At 39.7% G+C, this 20,259-nt stretch overlaps 2 protein-coding genes and 1 long non-coding RNA gene across 2 annotated transcripts in view; 2 read left to right on the plus strand and 1 right to left on the minus strand.

Annotated features, from left to right (window-relative positions):
• The window catches only part of LOC145505566 (liprin-alpha-1-like), a 488,322-nt gene that overhangs the window by 201,561 nt on the left and 266,502 nt on the right, over nt 1-20,259 (plus strand).
• Nucleotides 1-20,259, plus strand: part of LOC145504852 (neurotrypsin-like) — a 41,835-nt gene that overhangs the window by 7,819 nt on the left and 13,757 nt on the right. Inside the window, 2 exon segments of the mRNA XM_081486179.1 lie at nt 8,159-8,297; nt 15,917-16,095. Of these exon segments, the coding sequence (XP_081342305.1) occupies nt 8,159-8,297; nt 15,917-16,095 (318 nt within the window).
• LOC145505667 (uncharacterized) lies at nt 6,294-19,816 on the minus strand. Its single transcript, XR_014053193.1, has 2 exons — nt 19,687-19,816; nt 6,294-6,616 (listed from the first exon to the last, which is right to left on the minus strand). It is a non-coding gene; the product is annotated as an uncharacterized LOC145505667 (long non-coding RNA).

The following is a 20,259-nucleotide window of genomic DNA, read 5'->3' on the forward strand; positions in this document are numbered from 1 at the left end:
TTTTTTGACAAGTTGTGTCTGACTCTTGCAGCCCCATGGACTGTAGCCCGCTAGGCTCCTCTGTCCATGGAATTTTCCAGGCAAGAATACTGAAGTCGCTTGCCATTTCCTTCTCCAGGGGCTCATCCCGACCCAGGGATCGAACCCGTGCCTCCTGCATTGGCAGGCGAATTCTTCACTGCTTAGCCACCAGAGAAGCCCAGGAACAGAACTTACAAAGATGAATAAGAAATCACCTAAGTCCTCTGGTTAAGGATGCCCACTCTCTGGTTGAAATGTCAAAATAATACTAGGCATTTTTTATTACCTTTCCTGTGATATGTACGCTGGGAGACAGATAAACTTACTATTAAGTGTAGTTTAATTTCATCACTTAGAGTTGTACAATAAAATGTTAATACCCACACTATGTGTTTATGTGTGGACTTAGCTACTGAACAGTATAAACACAATTTGTAAAATTTTCTGCTAAAGTTATTTAAATGCATATATTGTCTTATTCTTTTGCATTATATTGTATAATGTTTTAAATGCATGAATAATTGGTGGTGGTGGTGTTCAGTCACTCAGTCGTATCCGGCTCTTTGCGACCCCCTGGACTGCAGCACTCCAGGCTTCCCTGTCCCTCACCATCTCCCGGATGGGCTTATAGATTTATGTAAGCCCAATGTAAATGGGTAGAATTGCTTATTCAAAAGATATGCTTTCATTTTGAACCTGACAAGTTCATATTTTTCTCAGTATGAAAGGTATCTACATAAATAATAAATGAACAATTAATATGAATTATAGATGAGGACTAATGGGGGTGAGTATAGTTCAGTTGGATATTTAAGGGGATGCTTCCTATGTTAAAAGATGATTTCATTTTGACATGGCATGATTTGAGTAAAATCTATTATTTCACAATGCTAAAGTGATTTCAGTTATGGGTAAGTGTAATCATTGACAAAATAGAATTCAGTTCAGTTCAGTCGCTCAGTCGTGTCCGACTCTTTGCGACCCCATGAATCGCAGCACGCCAGGCCTCTCTGTCCATCACCAACTCCTGGAGTTTACCCAAACCCATGTCCATCGAGTCAGTGATGCCATCCAACCATCTCATCCTCTGTTGTCCCCTTCTCCTCCCGCCCCCAATCCTTCCCAGCATTAGGGTCTTTTCCAGTGAGTCAACTCTTCGCATGAGGTGGCCAAAGTATTGGAGTTTCAGCTTCAACATCAGTCCTTCCAATGAACACCCAGGATTGATCTCCTTTAGGATGGAGTGATTAGATCTCCTTGCAGTCCAAGGGACTCTCAAGAGTCTTCTCCAACACCACAGTTCAAAAGCATCAGTTCTTTGGCGCTCAGCTTTCTTCACCATCCAACTCTCACATCCATACATGACCACTGGAAAAACCATAGCCTTGACTAGACGGACCTTTGTTGGCAAAGTAATGTCTCTGCTCTTAAATATGCTATCAAGGTTGGCCATAACCTTCCTTCCAAGGAGTAAGCGTCTTTTAATTTCATGGCTGCAATCACCATCAGCAGTGATTTTGGAGCCCAAAAAAATAAAGTCTGACACTGTTTCCACTGTTTCCCCAATCTATTTGCCATGAAGTGATGGAACCAGATGCCATGATCTTAGTTTTCTGAACATTGAGCTTTAAGCCAACTTTTTCACTCTCCTCTTTCACTTTCATCAAGAGGCTCTTTAGTTCTTCTTCCCTTTCTGCCATAAGGGTGGTGTCATCTACATATCTGAGGTTATTGATATTCTCCCGGCAAAATAGAATACCTGAATACTATCAAATAAGCTGTAGGAAAAAAAACAAAACATAAAAATTAATGTAGCCTCCCCAACTGTACTTGAAAAATTCAACTAACTAATTCTCTATTCAGTTGTTTTTAGGCAATGTGATTATTTGGTGTATGTTTTATAATTAAGACAGAAAATGATCACTTAATATATTTTTCCAATTTTGCCTTTAGTAGAAGGCATAAGATTATATTTAATTCATTGTCAAATATGTGTACTAAATTGTCCAATATGTAATGGACTTTTGTTCTGTTTTTTTAATAGTTCATAAACTGAAATTTCTACATCACTTTCAGCTTTAAGTATACTTTTTGTCAAAGATCTGAATAATAGCTTGATGTCACCAGCATGAATTTCTGGTTCCACCAGAACAATAGAGCTGACTAAAATTAAGTATTTTGTGCCTCTGTGAAGTTCAGTAATGGATGAGAAAGGATTTGGGCGATAACATTAATTTTCTATTCCTCATTTATCAAACTGTGATTTTTACAAGATTTCAGAAATATTTATTTTTAATTCTGTTCAGAATACTGGGATGGATCTTTGTTTTTGCTGTTTTTTCTGTCACATGAGTGAGTGCTATTGTATAAGTATATTTTAAGGAGTTAACTAAATAGGCATACCTTTTCATTTCACTAATTTTGAAATGAGCTGGATTTAGAGAACAAAGATAACTGACATGTTTGGTTCCTTTCCTGATATTTCTTTTAGGTCTTCTTGAAGTATGGATGGTTTTGCCAGCTGTCCATGGAGAGATAATACCAGAATGGGTCTATTAGTTTGCTAGAGCTGCTGTAATGAGTACACAGACTGAGTGGCTTAAATAAAGAAACTTGCTATTTCACAGTTCTGGGGACTGGAAGTCCAAGATCAGTGTCAGCAGAGCCATACTTCCTCTCAAGACAGTAGGAAAGGATCTGGTCCAGGGCTCTCTCCTAGCTTCTGATAGTTCCTTGGCTTGTGGAAATGTAACTGCAACCTCCGGATGGCATTCTCCCTATGGGTGTCTGTCCAAATCTCTCCTTTTTATGAGATCATAGTCATACTGGATTGGAGCCCACCCTAATGATCTCATTTATCTTGATCCTCTGCAAAGACCCTATTTCCAAATAAATTCACACATTCATAGGCACCGGAGGTCAATGCTTAAGCATATTTTGGGGGGAAAAGAATTCAGCCCATCACCATCTTTCAACGATAACCCTGTATGCGAGACAGAATAAGAGACACAGATGCATAGAACAATTTTATGGACTCTGAGGGAGAAGGTGAGGGTGGGACGTTCTGGGAGAATAGCATTGAAACATGTATATTATCATATGTGAAACAGAACACCATTCCATGTTCGATGCATGAGACAAGGGCTCGGGGCCGGGGCAATGGGATGACCCGGAGGGATGGGATGGGGAGGGAGGTGGGTGGGGGGTCCAGGAGGGGGAACACATGTGAACCCATGGCTGATTCATGTCAATGTATGGCAAGGACTATTACAATATTGTAAAGTAATTGGCCCCCAACTAAAATAAATAAATTTATTAAAAAAAAAAAAAAAAGAATTCAGCCCACTGCAATAGCCTTGAGAACCGATGAAACTTGTGAAGAGAATTTTAATCTAGTTAACTCTCTTTCTCTAGATTACCTTGTATTGAGTGAGACTGATAACATGGCAGAAGAGAACCCCTCTGGAATGTCTCTTTGTTTTAGGAATCCCTATTTTTTTTTTTTTTTGTAGCTAAGTTATCCATAAAGCAAATTTCTGTAACAAAAATCTTTTATGTTCCTTTTCCTTTATAAAAACTGGAGATGTGTTTACATAATAAAAAATAGTAGTAAACTAAAATGACAGTGATTTCAACATCTTTTAAAAATGTACTCATTTTTAATTGGAGGATAATTGCTTTACAATATTGTGTTGGTTTCTGCCATATGTCAACATGAATCAGCCAGAGGTATATGTATGTCCCCTTCTTTTTGAACCTCCTTCCCACCTCCCACTCCATCCTACCCCAAGTTCAACATTTTTGGCAGAGAATTAAGGTAGTAGAATTCTGACCATTGTTGTGTATTGGCACATTTTGCCTTTAAGTAGTTGTTTATACCAACAGGCTGGTACGACTGACAGTTTTCTTTGTTTTTTTGCAATAATTCTTTTCATGAACTCTAGGGGCTCCTCTCCATGACATGCCATCATGCATAGCTTTATAGTTCCAGACTTTTTTCTATTACTGGTTTAGTCTGTAAATTAGTAATGACTACTATAGTTGATCTAAAACCTCTGTCTGAGACTTCAAATTTTAGATTATTGTTATTAACACTTTTTAAAAAATAGGAATATTTAGAATAGAATATTTTTCCATCAAATTGGCACATGAGAGACTTTAAGACCATGCAACCCTGGATTCACTGAGGTGTTGCTGAGAGACATGAGCTGAGACTACGAGGAACATCGCAAAGTGCTGGGCAGAAGCAGGAAAGTATGAACCAAGGAAGACAGATCAATTTTTGGTAATAAGAGGCTGTGACAACAGAGCAATATTTACCAAAGAATCTGGTCTAGAATTTGTCTGAAGAATTTTATTGTTAGTAAGATAGTAATAAAAATGAGTTTACCAGGCTCTGGCCTTTGTGGATTGCTTTATTGTTTTATCCTCTCTCTCTCTGGTTTTTTTTTTTTTATTTCCTCTTGTAATTGCGTATCTATAAATTTGTGCAAATGTATAGTCCTAGAAATTTGTACAGTCCTAGAAATTTGTACAGCCCATGGGACAAATCAGCCTCCACTGGAGGATTAGCCTCAAATATAGATCACCAGAAAGCCACTTCTCTTGTGTTCTGTAGTATAGAGAAACTCTTAAGACTGTCTTATGGATCTGCCTGCCTAGTGTATCCCCATGTAATGTTTGGTAGATTTGTTGTAGTATTTCACCATCCTGGTGAATGCCAACATGGCAGAATGCATAAAGTGGTACCTGAACTATTGAAAAGTGCTTATTGCATCCCAAGTCTTTGCTCAGGTTTGGAGGCAAGGGACTGGTAGCAAGGGAGGGAATCTGGGAGGCAGTTTGTCATGGCTCTGCAACTGCTCAGTTGGTTGGCTCCATAGCTTCCTCATCCATAAATTAAGGGAAACCAATTACAGTTCTACCGTCTTAAGCATTCTAAGAGAGCTAAGTGAAGCAAGAACGAAGTAAAACCAAAACCAAACAAAAACTACCTCCTGTCTCAAATGTATGTAGTATGAATTGTGTGTTCATGCTTTTCTTATCTTAGGCATATTATCGTGCTGATATTTTTTTTTAAAAGTTCTTTCAAAAAATTATTAGAAGTGTAAACCTCATAGAATTACATACCAGTAAGAAATACTCACTGAGTTCAAGGTAGATGATTACTCAGATATTTTGGAAATTTTTATGGCGTAAGGAAAGGATAAACTATGTGGAGGGGCACTGCTAGGCAGGTGTGTGTTTTGGGGATGTTGGTGTTGAGAATGGATTCTTCCAGAGAATTCGCTAGTCATTGACATGCAAACTGCCTTTCCAGAATTGCAAATATTTGTATCCATTTGTTAAAGGAAAATTGGATGAGCACTCCACATTTCTTGCCATATAACAAATACAGATAAACAAATCCAGGTTTTCACAGCATGTTTGGTGCATGTGAGAAATGATGGTAGAACTGATAATTGACCTGGAAATTATTCCCAGTGCTATCATTTTTGTTATAATGATGTTATGGTAACAGTTACACATTATGCAGAGTTTTCTCCTCCTCATTTGTAGATAGGTGCCTTAATCATTTAGATAATATGCCTGCATCATTTCTTCTTTGAAAGCTTTTTAGTGATTTGGGCAATATTTTACATTTTATTGTGATTATTTAACATGCATGAGTAGAGTTCCAGTTTGTTTTCATTACTAGAACTTCTGTCCAACCCTTTGACATGAAGAATTTGATGGCGGTGGTATTTGTGGTGGTGGTGAATTAATAAACAGATAATAGATTAAACGGTTTCTCTGGTGGCTCAGCTGGTAAAGAATCCGCCTGCAATGTGGGAGACCTGAGTTCGCTCCCTGGGTTGAGATGATCCCCCTGGAGAAGGAGACGGCTACCCACTCCAGTATTCTGGCCTGGATAATTCCATGGACTGTATAGTCATGGGGCCACAAAGAGTTGGACACGACTGAGTGACTTTCACTTTCGGATTAAACATCATTTCAAATAACATGTGTTTGAGGTGAACAAATGAATTCTTTGATTTGAAAAAAATCAAAAGACATTTTTACTGTGCATGATATTAGTATTATGTGGGTCTCTATAGAAGACATTTTGTGATTATAAGAAATCATTAAAGTTCAGTTAAACTCTTTGGACATATTTCTTTAAAAATATTCTACAGCTCACACTTTTTGTTGTAGAAAGGGGGACCTCTTCTAAGGCCCAAGAGTAGGCTCTTGTCTGACAGTGAGAAAGGAATTATCTGAGGAGGCACATGTGCTGACAAAGCAAGAGATTTTATTGGTAAAGGGGCGCCTGGGTGGAGAGCAGTACTGTAAGGAAACCCAGGAGAACTGCTCTGCCCCATGGCTCACAGTCTTGGGACCTATGGTGATGAGATTAGTTTCCGGGTTGTCTCTGGCCAGTCATTCTGACTCAGGTCCTTCCTGTTGGTCCAGGCATTGCTCAGTCAAGATGGATTCCAGCGAGGAGGATTCTGGGAAGTTGGTAGGACATAGGGATTGGTGTCTCCTTTGGAGCTTTCCCAAATTCTTCTGGTTGGTGGTGGCTTGTTAGTTTCATGTTCTTTACCAGGACCTCCTGTCATAAAATAAATCATGAGATGGTTACTGTGGTGCCTGGCCAGGGTGAGCGGTTTCAGTTGGTGTTTCCCCCTAACATTTTCACTGAGCTAGACAGGGCTTCCTCTTGCTTGGTCTGAATTAAAGAAAGTTAGAATATATATGAATCAGTTTTAGATTATCTGCCATATGAATGATGCACGCTCACGTTCTCTCCTGAGTAATCAGGATTTGGCAGTGCAACTTTGTCTCCATTTGTTCTTGCCTCTTGTTTAAATTAAATGACACTTTGTATTTATCATGAGAGATAGGATATGTGTTTCTTAAATAGTTATATTTTTAAAGGATGATTGGGTGGAAAATAATAGTGATAGATGACTAGGCTAATGCAAATGAAATGAATGGATGATTTAGAATCTATTATTTTTGAAAAATAATTATAAAGCCATAGATTACTTTGAAATATGTAAAATGTGCCAGAAATTTTTAATAAAATTTAATTTCTTAACTTCTTTTACCTATGAAACAAAGGTCATCTTAAGTGACTTTTCACAGACTTTTATGAAATTTTTAAGTTGTCTGAGTTTGATTCTACCTCTGCACATGTCTCAACTGCAGCCTCAGGACCGACTCTAAGAATAAATGCCAGTGAGAAGAGAAATGTAGTCCTTTGATGCACACTTAAAAAAAACTTGAAATATATTTGATATACGCTATTATGTTGGTTTCAGATGTACTGCATAGTGATTGCAATTTGCATATGTTATGAAATAATCACCACAGTAAGCCTAGTAACCACTTTGATCCACAGTTAAGGGGTAAGACTTAAAATAGTATCTTCCCAGGGATGCTCTAATTTAAATTTTGACTCTTTTAAGACTGAGAAGAATGACTCAAATTATGGACTGTGGAGCAGCTCAGTGGGGATGATATGTAAAGAGAAGTGAAGTTCAAGGGCCATTCAGTTACACCACACCAGTCTCCCTAGGGGCAGTTTCCCTAAGACTAACATTAGACAGTATTTCTGACACTTAACACCTTTCTGAAATTTTAGACATTGTCTTTAGACTTCTCACAACTACTGGAGAGGCTAAAAGGGGAAAAACATTTTATTCTTCTTTAGTGGAAGAACAGATAGAAGGAAGATACAACAGCCAATAACAGGTAACTTATAAACAGCATTGTATTTGTTTCTGTTTTTCTTTTTTTAAAATCTGTGATGTCTCGTGAAGATGGAAAGTGATACATAAGTGATAAGAACTTCCTATGTGATGTAATCAAACATGTGGGATGCAATATCTGCCATTAGTCACAGTCTTCCACTTTTTCCCTTTGGACTTCTGTTTGCCTGGATAAAGAAAGAAAGTATCCTTAGCATTGACATCAGGATGTTAATTTAAAAAAAAGAGCCTGCTAAATCCTCATTTAAAGAAAGAAGGACTTGCTGTGAACAGTGAAAGCCTGGCTCTCTCAGCATGTTACCCGAGGACTCGTTCAGTATGTTCAGTGTGTTCAAACGGTTATGTTCTATTCAAGGATCTGGGGATTCTTTTCCATTTAGGGTCAGTCCGGCTTCGTGGTGGCAAAAGCGCCTTTGAAGGCACAGTAGGAGTGTATGAGAATGGAGCCTGGGGCGTCGTTTGTAGCAGCCACTGGGACGACGCTGATGCTTCAGCTGTTTGTCACCAGCTGCAGCTGGGGTGAGTTTGTTCATCCTTGACCGAATCTGTCTGCTGATACCTGAAGGGAGTGCTGGCCCCCCGCTGTTACCTTGGAGAGGTTACCTCCTCCTTCTCCTTCTCTCACGTTCCTCACTCACTTCTCTCAGGAGACTTTTAAAGAAAGGGTCCCCAATGGAAGGAGTGAGTTCCTTTACATACAAATGCATTTCACTTGTTACTACCCCTGCTGACTAGGAAATGCCTGCCAGAGACGCTCAGAGGGCTCAAACAAACCAAGTGCACACCAGGACCCAGGGACCCCACAGAGACTGAGGCAGAACTATGTTTGAGCCTCACTTGTGGAGGTGAGGGTCAGCAGTGGCCTGCCGCTGGGGCAGGGGCTCTGGGTGTAGCAGACCTGGCTATGGCATAAGCCCTTTTGGAGGAGGTCGGCATTAACCCCACCATAGAGCTGCCAGAACTTACACAGGACTGGGAAATAGACTCTGGGAGGGCACAAACAGAACCTTGTGTGCACCAGGACCCAGGAGAAAGGAGCAGTGACCTCACAAGAGACTGACCCAGACTTGCCGGGGAGTGTCCAGGAGTCTCCAGCGGAGGCATGGGTCGGTGGTGGCCTGCTGCAGGGCTGGGGGCACTGAGTGTAGCAGTGCATGCATGGGACCTTTTGAAGGTCACCATTATCTTCATTACCTCCACGATAGTTTGGCCTCAGGTAAACAGCAAGGAGGGAACACAGCCCCGCCCATCAACAGAAAATTGGATTAAAGATTTACTGAGCATGGCCCCGCCCAGCAGAACAAGACCCAGTTTCCCCCTCAGTCAGTCTCTCCCATCAGGAAGCTTCCATAACCTCTTGTCCTTCTCCATCAGAGGGCAGACAGACTGAAAACCACAATCACAGAAAACTAACCAATCTGATCACATGGACCACAGTCTTGTCTAATTCATTGAAACTATGAGTCATGCCGTGTAGGGCCACTCAAGACAGATAGGTCATGGTGGAGAGTTCTGACAAAACGTGGTCCACTGGAGAAGGGAGTGGCAAACCACTTCAGTATTTTTGCCTTGAGAACCCCATGAACAATATGAAAAGGCCAAAAATATGACACTGAAAGATGAACTCCCCAGGTGCTCAATATACTACTGGAGATCAGTGGGGAAATAACTCCAGAGAGAATGAAGAGATGGAGCCAAAGCAACAACACCACCCAGTTGTGGATGTGACTGGTGATGGAAGTAAAGTCTGATGCTGTAAAGAGCAATATTGCAAAGGAACCTGGAATGTTAGGTCCATGAATCAAGGCAAATTTTAAGTGTTCAAACAGGAGATGGCAAGAGTGAACGTCGACATTCTAGGAATCAGCGAACTAAAATGGACTGGAATGGGTGAATTTAACTCAGATGACCATTATATCTACTACTGTGGACAAGAATCCCTTAGAAGAAACGGAGTAGCCCTCATAGTCAACAAAAGAGTCCAAAATGCAGTACTTGGATGCAATCTCAAAAACGACAGAATGATCTCTGTTCATTTCCAAGGCAAACCATTCAATATCACAGTAATCCAAGTCTATGCCCTGACCAGTAATGCTGAAGAAGCTGAAGTTGAATGATTCTGTGAAGCCCTACAAGACCTTTTAGACCTAACACCCAAAGAAGATGTCCTTTTCATTATAGGGGACTGGAATGCAAAAGTAGGGAGTCGAGAAATACCTGGAGTAACAGGCAAATTTGACCTTGGAGTACAGAATGAAGCAGGCCAAAGGCTAATAGACTTGTGCCAAGAGAATGCACTGGTCATAGCAAACACCCTCTTCCAACAACATGAGAGAAGACTACACATGGACATCACCAGATGGTCAACACTGAAATCAGATTGATTATATTCTCTGCAGCCAAAGATGGAGAAGCTCTATACAGTCAGCAAAAACAAAACCGGCAGCTGACTATGGCTCAGACCATGAACTCCTTATTCAGAGTCAGACTTAAATTGAAGAAAGTAGGGAAAACCACTAGACCATTCAGGTATGACCTAAATCAAATCCTGTACGATTATACACTGGAAGTGAGAAATAGATTGAAGGGATTAGATCTGTAGACAGAGTGCCTGAAGAACTGTGGATGGAGGTTCGTGACATTGTACAGGAGGCAGTGATCAAGACCATCCACAAGGAAAAGAAATGTAAAAAGGCAAAATGGTTATCTGAGGAGGCCTTACAAGTAGCTGTGAATAGAAGAGAAGCAAAAGGCAAAGGAGAAAAGGAAAGATATACCCATTTGAATGCAGAGTTTCAAAGAATAGCAAGAGCGACAAGAAAGCCTTTCTCAGTGAACAGTGCAAAGAAATAAGGAGAACAATAGAATGGGAAAGCCTAGAGATCTCTTCAAAAAAATTAGAGATACCAAGGGAACATTTCATGCAAAGATGGGCTCAATAAAGGACATAAATGGTATGGATCTAACAGAAGCAGAAGATGTTAAGAAGACATGGCAAGAATACACTGAAGAACTATACAAAAAAGATCTTCATGACCCAGATAATCACGATGGTGTGATCACTCACCTAGAGCCAGACATCCTGGAATGCAAAGTCAAGTGGGCCTTAGGAAGCATCACTACGAACAAAGTTAGTGGAGGTGATGGAATTCCAGTTGAGCTATTTCAAATCCTGAAAGATGATGCTGTGAAATTGCTGCATTCAATATGCCAGCAAATTTGAAAATCTCAGCAGTGGCCACAAGACTGGAAAAGGTTAGTTTTTATTCCACTCCCAAAGAAAGGCAATGCCAACGAATGCTCAAAGTACCGCACAGTTGCACTCATCTCCCATGCTAGTAAAGTAATGCTCAAAATTCTCCAAGCCGCGCTTCAACCGTGAACTTCCAGATGTTCAGGCTGGATTTAACAAAGGCAGCAGAACCAGAGATCAAATTGCCAACATCCATTGGATCATCGAAAAAGCAAGAGAGTTCCGGAAAAACATCTGCTTTATTGATTATGCCAAAGCCATTGACTGTGAGGATCACAATCAACTGTGGAAAACTCTGAAAGAGATGGAAATACCAGACCACCTGACCTGCCTCTTGAGAAACCTGTATGCAGATCAGGAAGCAACAGTTAGAACTGGACCTGGAACAACAGACTGGTTCCAAATATGGAAAGGCGTACATCAAGGCTGTATATTGTCACCTCTGCTTATATGCAGAGTACATCATGAGAAATGCTAGGCTGGATCACGCACAAGCTGGAATCAAGATTGCCGGGAGAAATATCAGTAACCTCAGATACGCAGATGACACGACCCTTATGGCAGAAAGTGAAGAACTAAAGAGCCTCTTAATGAAAGTGAAAGAGGAAAGCGAAAAAGCTGTTTTAAAACTCAACATTCAGAAAACTAAGATCATGGCATCTGGTCCCATCACTTCATGGCAAATAGATGGGGAAACAGTGGAAACAGTGGCTGACTTCATTTTTTCGGTCTCCAAAATCACTGCAGATGGCGACTGCAGCCATGAAATTAAAAGATGCTTCCTCTTTGGAAGAAAACTTATGACCAATATAGACAGCATGTTAAAAAGCAGAGACATTACTTTGCCAACAAAGGTCTGTCTCATCAAAGCTGTGGTTTTTCCAGTAGTCATGTATGGATGTAGAGTTGGATTCTAAAGAAAGCTGAATGCCAAAGAATTGATGCTTTTGAACTATGGTGTTGGAGAAGACTCTTGGGAGTCCCTTGGACTGCAAGGAGATCCAACCAGTCCTACCTAAAGAAAATCAGTCCTGAATATTCATTGGAAGGACTGATGCTGAAGCTGAAACTCCAGTACTTTGGCCACCTGATGTGAAGAACTGACTCATTTGAAAAGACTCTGATGCTGGGAAAGATTGAAGGCAGGAGGAGAAGGGGACAACAGAGGATGAGAAGGTTGGTTGGATGGCATCACCGACTCAATGGACATGAGTTTGAGTAAACTCTGGGAGTTGGCGATGCACAGGGAGGCCTGGCGTGCTGTGGTTCGTGGGTTCGCAAAGAGTTTGACAGAACTGAGCAACTGAACTGAACTGAATTGACTAGGAAATGGGCAGAAGCTAAATGGTCCAAAAATAAAAGCATCTTTTGGTCTTTGATCTAACAGATGGATTCTTCAGTGCCAGGAAACAAAGAATTGGGTCCTAAGAGTTTTATTTTCCCAGTAGCCTCTACAGCCTGTGGTTGCTGTCATTCGCTTTTACCTTGAGCCAGCCACAGATTCCCCTGTTGTATGTGTGTGTGTAGGAGGTGAAGTTCATTTGTAGTTTCATCCCATGCTGAGTAAGGTGTGATATCCTGGGACATAGGTTTCTGCACTGAGGAGATTCTGTAAGAGATGGCAATTTCCCTCAGCCCAGCAGCACCTGTCATCCTGAGAAGTTGCTGGCCGTTCCTACCACCCTCAGTTCCGTTCAGTTCAGTCACTCAGTCGTGTCCGACTCTTTGCTACTCCATGGACTGCAGCACACTAGGCCTCCCTATCCATCCCCAAATCCCGGAGTTACTCAAACTCATGTCCATTGAGTCAGTGATGCCATCCAACCATCTCATCCTCTCTCACCCTCTTCTCCTCATGCTTTCAGCCTGACCCTAGGCACTCTCCTTAAAATGGACTGGTGTACACTGACTCCCACCATGCCCAGTACCTTTATGCTTTGTCTCAAGGGGTTTCCCAGGAGCAGAAGTTTCCATTTTGGAATTAATGGGTTTTTTTTGTTGTTGTTATTGTTCTGCTTTTCTGTATCATTTATTTTTTCCAAGTATACATGCCCTATATTTTTCTTGACCTTTATGACCAAGGATCTTTAAAAAGCTTGGAAAATATCTTGTTATGAAAAAAATAAAGGTTAAAAGGCCTGAAAGAAAAGCTTTCTATTTGCAAATATTTTAGATTAATAATCAATGAGTGGTAATATCTAATGTGATGACACAAATGAAAAGGTTAGTCAAGTGCAGTCAAATCAGTAAGAATTTTAATTTGCCCGTTTCCTGTCTTCTCACTCGGAAGGTGGGAAATTAGTATTTAGTACAGGCGAACCTTGCAGGCTTAAGTTTTATTCAGACTTTTGATTCTATTAGAGTAGCAAATAGGGTTAATGTAATACTTAATTGATGCTTTCCAACTGTGGTGTTGGAGAATACTCTTGAGAGTCCCTTATACTCAAGGAGATCAAACCAGGCAATCCTAAAGGAAATCAACCCTGAATATTCATTGGAAGGACTGATGCTGAAGCTGAAGCTCCAGTACTTTGGCTACCTGATGTGAAGAGCTGACTGATTGGAAAAGACCCTGATTCTGGGAAAGATGGAAGGCAGAAGGAGAAGGGGATAATGAGATGGTTGGATGGCATCACCGACTCAATGGACATGAATTTGAGCAAGCTACTGGAGATGGTGAAGGAAAGGGAAGCCTGGTGTGCTGCAGTCCTTAAGGTCTCAAAGAATTGGACACGACTGAGCGACTGAACAACAACAACAATACTTAATTAGGCTTCCTTGGTGGCTTATCGGTAAAGAATCCACCTGCCAGTGCAAGAGATGCAAGTTCTATCTCTAGGTCAGGAAGAGCCCCTAGAGAAGGAAGTGGCAACCTGCTCCGGTTGTCTTGCTGGGAAATCCCATGGACAGAGGAACCTGGCGGGCTACAGTAAATGGGATTGCAAAGAGTCAGACACAACTTAGCAACTAAACAACGATTAGTTAAGTTAGTTAACTAAACGATTAGTTAAGTTCAGCTACAACTCACTAATTTTTTACAATGAGGGTTGAAATAAATCAGGATAAAAGCAAGAGGAGAGAGCCTACAAAGAGTTATGGTGTTAGCATGTTAATTACTGATTTTATCCCCAGTGGTTTGTTTGGCAAACAGTCCTTGGCTGGTTGGGCAAGTCACAAAGAATGTTGGCTTGATGCTTTTTCTTTGACAGCCTGAAGGTGTAACAATTTGTAGGTTGATGTCAGTGTCTTCCTTCATGGACCTTTCTACCTGTGCTTTTATTATCCCTGAAAAGCAGGGAAGAATGAAATTTTCTATGAGACTGACATAAGAAAACAAAAATGGTACAAATGAACTTATTTACAAAATAGAAATAGAATTACAGATGTAGAAAACAATCTTATGATTACTAAGGGGGGACAGTAGGGAGGGATAAATTGGGAGATTGGGATTGATATATACACACTACTATATATAAAATAAATAATTAATAAGTACCTATTTTATAGCACAGGGAACTCTACTCAGTGCTCTGTGATGACCTATATGGGAAAATAATCTAAAAAAGAATGGATATATGTATATGCATAGCTGATTCACTTTTTTGTACAGCAGAAAGAATGGATATGTGTATATGCATAACTGATTCACTTTTTTGTACAGCAGATACAACACTGTAAATCAACTATATGCCAATAAAATTTTCTAAAAAATTTTAAAACAAAACAAGCTCTGTAGCGGAGATGTGAATTACAGAGATCCTCTTGATTGATAAGGGACTTCCCTGGTGGCTCAGAGGTTAAAGCGTCTGCCTCCAATGCGGGAGACCTGGGTTCGATCCCTGGGTCGGGAAGATCCCCTGGAGAAGGAAATGGCAAACCACTCCAGTATTCTTGCCTGGAGAATCCCATGGACGAAGGAGCCTGGTAGGCTAGAGTCCACGGGGTCGCAAAGAGTCGGACACGACTGAGCGACTTCCCTCCCTTGATTGATAAAAGAATGTAAACTATCTTTATGCAAACATAAACTTCAGATAAGCTGATCTGATTCCTTCTGTCATCTCTTAGTAGTCCATTAATAAAAAAGAATTTCAAATAAGAGCAGAGCAACCTGGCTTTATTGCTGTCAAGACAGATTCATATTTTAGATACACCCCAAATATTTATTGTTGGGTTAATGGAAGCTGTAGCATGGAGACAGTTCTAGAGATCATCATGTTATTCAGATAAGCATTTAATCTTTTAAAAATTTAATTTAAGCTTTGTACATATTAGAGGTTAAAAGTATGTAGACTAGATGAGTTTTCTCAATTGATTTCAAAAGTTCATTAGCAAATACTATTATATATATATAAATTTTTTAAAAATGGGAATGGATTGCCTCTCTTGATATTACCTTGCTTAGATGTGGCAATAATAATTGTTTTGAAAATGACAGCCTAAAATATTGGAATAGGAAAGAATCTTCAAGCATCCAGACTTCTTTCATGTATCAGAAGGAAGGACTTAGAGACGTGTTAGAGTAATTTGCAGCTGAGTGCAGACTAGAATCCAAGTCCCACTAGATCACATGACAGACACACTTCTTCCATATAACCATCCAGACTCCTGTTTTATGTCTGTAGTATTTGCCCATTTTCTTCTAAAATCAGCTGTAGATAAAGGCACATGCCTAGCATTATTCAAGGTTAATTAGAAAGATTGCCATAGATAATCACCCTGTTCTGATCTAATATTTTGATTTCCTTGAAATTTACATAATCCATTATGTTTGTCTTTTTCTTCCACATCCACCTTTTTTGACTTTTTCAATTTTTTTAAAACCCTTGTGCTTTGATAAAAGTTAGCCTACATTTGATAAACCTAACCTTGAGCATTGTACTTCCAGAGGAAAAGGAGTCGCAAAACAAACCCCGTTTTCTGAACTGGGCCTTATTCCCGTTTATTGGAGCAATGTCCGTTGCAGAGGAGATGAAGAAAATATACTGCTTTGTGAAAAAGACATCTGGCAGGGCAGGGCATGTTCTGAGAAGATGGCAGCTGCTGACCTGTGTAGCTTTTCCCATGGTGAAAAAAAAAAATTTTTATTCCCTCGCTTTACTTTTATTCTGTTTTCAGCATTCCAGATGAAAAACATGTCTTAGTTGAATGTTTTCCTAAGCGTTGAAATACAGACCTGAGTCTGAATCATCATAGTCTATCAACAATCTAATTAGTCTTCAAAGGAATTCATGTAACAGTCGGATTTCCATTTGAACTCAGTTGTTTTTTTTTTTTAATTAAAAAATTTTTTGATTGCACCGAGTCTTGACTGCTGTGCACGGGCTCTCTCTAGTTGCAGTAAGTGGGGGCTACTCTCTAGTTGCAGTGCACGGGCTTCTCATTGATTGAGGTGGCTTTTCTTGCTGTGGAGCACAGGCTCTAGATCATGCAGGCTTTAGTAGATGTGATGCTTGCACCTAACTGCCCCCTAGCATGTGGGATCTTCCTAGACCAGGGTTTGAACTGGTGTCCCCTGCATTGCAAGGCAAACTCTTAACCACTGGACCGCCTGAGAAGCCCTGACCTCACTTCACATATTTTCTGTTTTAATATAATTTGTTTATAGGATTATTATATACTGTATATGAAACACTTATTTGGGTAATGAAAAATTGTGATGGAATCAAGTTAAAAGTCATCTTGAAACCAAATATAAAATACAGAAACTATAATAAAATGTTTTCACTTTATAAAATAGAATAGAATCATAGTTATTAGCGTTATTCTTTGAAGATAGCACATTCCATAAAACAAATCGCTACCTTGGATAAGGGCTCCTATGCATGATGTCCTAGGCATTCAGTTCAGTTCAGTCGCTCAGTCGTGTCTGACTGTTCGCGATCCAATGGACCGCAGCATGCCAGGTTTCCCTGTCCATCACCAACTCCCGGAGTTTACTCAAACTCATCTCCACTGACTCAGTGATGCCATCCAACCATCTCATCCTCTGTTGTCCCCTTCTCGTCCTGCCTTCAGTCTTTCCCAGCATCAGGGTCTTTTCAAATGAGTCAGCTCTTCTCATCAGGTGGCCAAAGGATTGGACCTTCAGCTTCAACATCAGTCCTTCCAATGAACACCCAGGGCTGATCTCCTTTAGGAAGGACTGGTTGGATCTCCTTGCAGCCCAAGGGACTCTCAAGAGTCTTCTCCAACACCACAGTTCAAAAGCATCAATTCTTCGGCGCTCAGCTTTCTTTATAGTCCAACTCTCATATCCATACATGACTACTGGATAAACCTTAGCCTTGACGAGATGGACCTTTGTTGGCAAAGTAATGTCGCTATTTTTTAATATGCTGCCTGGGTTGGTCATAACTTTCCTTCCAAGGAGGAAGCATCTTTTAATTTTATGACTGCAGTCACCATCTGCAGCGTTGGTGATTAGTATGTGGTTTTGGTATACAGATGTGTGTATGATCATGTGAACGGAAGCAGCGGGAGAAGCTCCCTTTGCTAGTTATTTTTCCTTGTTTGGGATATTCTTTCTAGGCTTTTAGTTTCACAATTGTGGGTGGGTTTTCTGGGGTCCGTGATTGTTTTAACGTGTGACCACAACCTGTGGCTATCACACCTTTTTGGATTTTCTTGGCGATAGTAGCGTGATCAGATGTCCCAGGTCTTAGAATGCCAGCAGACAGCCGAGGGCAATGGTTTCTGATTGAGTACAAGTATCAGGGAAGGAATTGACACACTCCCTCTGCAAAACATAGGAAGATCCAAGCTAGGGTCATTCCTGTGAACTGACTGGAAGAACCAATGGAAATGGTGCAAGATATCACACAAGTGTGTGCTTGGAGAGCTACAGTCCTTTTGTGGATGCAAGGTGCATTCTAAGTCTTTATGTCTTGTAAGTTTTTCCTTTTCTTCCTTTGCCTCTCCACCTCTTGGTAATCCTACTTGTGGCAAACACATGTTTACACATTGCTACATCAGGGATGCTGTGCATCGGGCTCAACAGTGCACTGCTTTTTGTAGACATTGCTTGTATTCTGTGTTCAACTGAACTGATAAAGTATGTTAACATTTTTCAAGTAGTGAAGTAAGTAAATTTTTGAAAACAATCCTTTTTTTTTTTCAGGGTTTCATAGTACTTTATTTTATTTTTAATTTGATTTACGGTGTTGTGCCAGTCTCTGGTGTACAGCAAAATGACTCAGTTATACACACATACAGTTTGTAGTACTCTAAAAGCCTGCATTTAATTCTAACAACAATGGGAAGTCAGTATATTTTTTTCAGGCTCTCTGTCTACTCTTTTTTTAAAAAAGCTCTCCATTCTCTATAATCTATCCACTTGTTTATGCTCTGGCTGCAAAGATAAATTTAAGGTTGATGTAAGCATATATAACATATCGAAGGTTGAGATAAATTAGAAGTGAGAATGAAAAAATATGCTTTTATGGTAAATTAAATGAGAATATGAAAACAAATAGCTCAAATCAGCAAACACTGAGTCTATCTTAAGGCACAGCAGCAGACCTTTAACATTAATACTTTCTTTTAGTTTGGAATTTACATTTAGCATCTTGGCATTTAGTACTTTTCCAACACTTACAAAGTAGAAGATCGTATCTTTGTATTGGACATAGGAAATATCAGTATAAATGAAAATGTCTGGGAGTTTTATTTATCCATAAGTTAAATACGAGTCAACTACTTCACTGAAATTTCTTTCAAGTGATTTTTTTTTTGTGCGTGTATTTATTGGGAAGATGTGAGATGGTGACTAAATTTTGTCTTTGAGCTTCTCTATATTTTCACAAATACTTATACAACCAGTGTAAAAACTACATTTAAAAATAAAGCACAACGTTTAAAAAAATGTAAGGTAATTATGCCATAATGTTTCTAGGTTGTAGATAATTTTAAATTTCCTTTTAAATTTTTTTTTTTTTTTCTGTTTTCTCCAAGCTTACGATGGAGGTGGGGAGAGGAGAAGCAGAGAAGGATATAATAGTTTAAGAAATTTATGCTGTTTCTATTGGTTTGTTTCTATATTTTCCAAGCTTCTTAAAAGAAAAACATAGTAACATGTAAATTTAGGTTTCTTGTCATAATTCAGCAGTCATTAATTATAAGAAGCTGCTATATACTGTTGAGAACAGTTATGTTTATTAAACCTACCTTTATCCTTTTCCAAATTACAAGTGCTAGTTGACTTATGTAAGAAAACTGTGTTACAAATATCAGAGTATGAGTATATGTACATGTTTGCTAATCTAAATCCCTTCTCTGGTGTGATATTTGAATATAAATATGAATGTCCAAGTACCATTTATTGATAGCTGCTTATACTGTGGAGGAATTAGAAGCATATTTCATGTGGATAAATGATGAGTATTTGGCAAAAGATAACACTAAATTTCCTAATAGGGACCCAGCCTGTTCTGAACCTTTGACCATCTCACATTCTTTATTCCAGAAAAATTAGAGGGCCGTTCTGTTTCCCAAACACACACAGCTTTGTGTTTCTATGCTTGTGTTCATTCGGTTCATTTTGTCTGAAGTGCACATCCCCCATGTAGAACTTATGAAGTCCCATCCATCATCTTGGCCCTCTCAGCTACAGCTCCTTTAGAAGAGATTCCCTAATTTCCTCCGGGGGTGGGCGAGCACCTTTTGCATCTGAACCCCTGCAGGGCCTTCTCAATGGTCTCCCATCTGTACTCATGTTGTCCATATCCCGAGGCAATATACTTCTTAAGGGTAGCATTTGTGCAGTGCCTCTCTGCCTAACAGCTGTTTAAGAAACAGAATTGAAGGAGTGGATATCAATAGTTATTTTTCGTTGTTTGGGATATTCTTTCTAGGCTTTTAGTCATCGTTTGCCAATCCAGTCAGTCAACAAATATTTATTACATGCCTTCTACATAGCTGGGTATCTGAAGTACTTGAGTGAAAGGGAAAGGCGTTCCCTGTGTCCTCAATTCTAGACTAAGAAAAAGAGAGAAAAATTAAAAAACTGATGAAGCTAGATAAGGGCATTGTAGACTATAATAAGGAATTTGCATGGGGAAGCCTCTGGTATTCTTCACAGAGAATGAATTGATTCATACACAAATGATGAACTGATTCATACACAAATGAATCTTCAATATTGTTTTTTGAAGGTACTGGCTGTGATGTCCACCAGCTTCTTATAATGTGATAATGTTAACTTTGACTTGATCTCTACAAATGTAGAAATAT

Source organism: Giraffa tippelskirchi, chromosome 1 (genome assembly GCF_054371585.1).
Source record: "Giraffa tippelskirchi isolate mGirTip1 chromosome 1, T2T-mGirTip1v1.2.pri, whole genome shotgun sequence".
Taxonomy (NCBI): domain Eukaryota; kingdom Metazoa; phylum Chordata; class Mammalia; order Artiodactyla; family Giraffidae; genus Giraffa; species Giraffa tippelskirchi.